Raw genomic sequence first — 3,118 nt, forward strand, 5'->3', positions numbered from 1 at the left:
AAGTAGTTTATTTAGCTTGCTCCTTAATATACAATGTGTGTGTTGTGTGTGTGTATAAATCACAACAAAACCAGTGATTATTGACAGATTTTATCAAAATAAAAAATAATATTTAGATCATTAAAAACGCCTTAAATCTACTGTACTTACCTAATAATTACACGTTCATATTCCTATTGCTGGTTTACAGTATGTCCTCTGCAAACTGAAGTTCTAAATCAAAATGACTGCTTGTTAATGTCATAAAGTAGGCCTAGTTCAAATCATAGTTGATAAAGTTACAACATTACAGAACAATCGCTAACTTTATTCAACAGACTGTATATCATCAGCTTATACTGAAGTCAATAGACATAATCAATGTTGTTTATATATTTTTGTGCACAACAGTTAACAGTGGAACTGTTTTACAAGATAAGGAAACATTGCATCTCTAAAGAATACTGCCATAGATACAAATCAAAAAGGATCTGATTTCAGCTCCTGCATTCGTCGCCTCACACTGAATCCATGACAATATCCATGCTGTGCTATCAAACAGGTACTAAAAATAAAGCACAGTGACTACCAAGTCCTGGAGGCTACACAAAGCTGCCATACTGAGTGTGAGAAAGAGGGGTGAGAAAAAAGGCAATATAAAGTCCTGCGATATCAGTCTATCGTTCACCTCGAATGTGCAAAGCAGAAAAATCAAGATGTGTGTTTGTGCTCCTCAAAATAACCTTTTTGCATTCATCATGGGTAGCGTCTTTCACCACATGTAGTAGCTCCGTGTTGTGTCCACCTGGCTGGGTTTGGTCTCTGTGGACCCCTCTTTGTCCTTCTCGCTGTCTGCCTCCCACAGGTTGATGAGGGGAGGGTATAGCTCATTTAATGGGATGGAGGAGGTTTTCTGCATGTACTTTTTCAGAGAGTGATGATAGTTCTTCCTCTTCCACCTCTTGGCAGTGTATACGGCCATAGAGGCCAGGCTGATGATTGCAAACATTGTTCCCATCACAGCTGCTAGAGCAGTGTTAGTACCTTGATCAGATATTTCCACAGCAAAGGTAACATGCTTTGTTGTGACATTAACACACGACTTCTGAGTTTGCTGGTGAATGTTGGAGACTGTGAGACAGACCTCGTACTCAGTCGCAGGTTGTAAGTGTGTGAGATTATACTCGTGTACATCCACTGGCACCCTGGCTGTGTAGGTGATGTGGGGATTGTCTATTTTCATGGTGGCAGATGACCACTTAAGATTGGAGGTCATGACATTTGAGTTCACCTTCCAGGAGACCAGGATGGAGTGAGACTCGGTCTGTTTCACATATACCTTCATGAGCTGGGTGCTGTCTAAGAGAGTCCCATTCACCCTTATGGATGTGACCCTGGTATCTGCCCCCTCTGTATTCTGGGCCACACAGGTATACCTGCCAGAGTCCTCCACCTGGATGTGAGAGATCCGCAGTGTTCCCTCCTCACTCAGGCTGTACTTATCAGACAGGGTGTCCATTATCACCTTGTTCCCCATTGGAGTGACCCAGTAGATCTCAGGCTCTGGCTGGGACATGGCTCTGCAGTCCAGGTCCACGGTCATGCCAATGTCCAGGTTAAGGTGGTTGGGGAAGGTCTCATGCGAGATCATGGGCAGGCACTGCTCAGTCGAGTCCCGCTGCAGCAACTCCCTCACATGTTGACCTCGGACCTCAGCTGGCATGGCGCAGAACATGGCCAGGGGCTCCATGAAGCGGATGCTGGTCTTATTGGAGCTCATCCACTGGATGACACAGTCACAGCGCAGGGGATTGCTGTGGAGGCTGACCTCCCGCAGGTTGGGCAGAGAGTCCACAGTGGCCTGGTAGAGGGCATTCAGGGCGTTGTTGTTCAGCATGAGGCTCTCCAGGGCCGGGACATCGCGGAACGCCTGCCGGTTGACATATGAGAACTTGGGGTTGTTGGTAGCTTCCAGCTTGGTGAGCTCAGGGAGGTTGTCAAGGGCATAACGGTCAATGGACACCAGTTCTCCCATGTTGTTGATGCCCAATTCTTTCAGTCTCAGCATGTTCTTGAAGTCACCCTCTTGGATCTTGTGCACAGGGTTTTTGTTCAAGTCTAGGAATTTCAGGTTAGGCAGCTTTTGAAGGGATTTCTGAGGAACTCTGACAAGCTTATTGTCATAGAAAGAGAGACTTTCAAGATTATCAAGTCCCACAAATGCATTTCCGGGGACATCAGTCAAATCCATTCCAGCCAATACCAAGCTCCTCAAGTTCACTAGAGGCTTGAAGTTGAAGTCTAGGATACCAATCACAGGGTTCTCCCCAATCATGAGGATCTCTAAGTTGGGGGTGGACTCAAACCAGCGGCTGTCAATGATCTTGAGCTTGTTGGAGTTGAGGTGGAGCCTGAGCAGGTTGTGAAGCCCAGAGAAGGCATTGGCAGAGATGATGTTGATCTGGTTGTGATTGATATAGAGCTCCTGCAAGTTGCTGAGATCCTGCAGGCAGTAGTCAGGCATCTCAGTGATTTGGTTCTCCTCCAGGTGCAGGGTTGTGAGTTGGGACATGTTGTTCAGGCCCACATCACGGATGCTGCTGAAGTTGTTCTGGGAGAGGTCCAGCTCGGTGAGGTTGAAGAGTTGCTCCAGCTCCTCGCCGGTCCTGGCGATGTAGTTACTCTGCAGGAGAAGCACCTGTGTGTCGCTGGAAAGGTTGCCTGGGATGCGTGTAAGGCGGAGGTCGTTGCAGTCCACGGTCGTGGCCTCTCTGTAGGTGGACTGGGGGGTGAACCAGGGTCGGATCTCACACACACACAGCTGCGGACACTCATTACTCTGCACAGAGGACAGTCCAAAGGTTACAAAGAAGAACAGCTGGCCTTGCAGACAGAAGTTGAAGCTCCCTGTAGCCATTTTGTCTGTCTGTTTTCACCTGCCCTAACCCACAGAGGATGGGACAGCAGCAGAGAAAGATTACTTTGGAGGATGGTGTGATATTGGCCTCAACAAGATATTCTGTTGATTTATGGTTTATCCCCTCTCAAATGGTCAAGATGTGTAGAGACCAGGGCCTTCTGAGCACAAGTGGAGTGTTTGTATGAGCGTCCAGGTGTTCTGTACTTCTTGCAGCAATAT

The 3,118-nt window shown here is 47.2% G+C and overlaps 1 protein-coding gene across 1 annotated transcript; it reads right to left on the reverse strand.

Moving 5' to 3' along the window:
* lrrn1 (leucine rich repeat neuronal 1) lies at positions 1-2,896 on the reverse strand (the record flags this gene model as incomplete). Its single annotated transcript, XM_084440996.1, has 1 exon — positions 1-2,896. One exon carries the CDS (start codon positions 2,894-2,896, stop codon positions 752-754), a length of 2,145 nt encoding a protein of 714 aa, XP_084297122.1. The 3' UTR covers positions 1-751.
* Between the last annotated feature and the right edge of the window lie 222 nt (positions 2,897-3,118).

The sequence above is a fragment of the Borostomias antarcticus genome (genome assembly GCF_949987555.1).
Source record: "Borostomias antarcticus genome assembly, chromosome: 7".
Lineage (NCBI taxonomy): Eukaryota > Metazoa > Chordata > Actinopteri > Stomiiformes > Stomiidae > Borostomias > Borostomias antarcticus.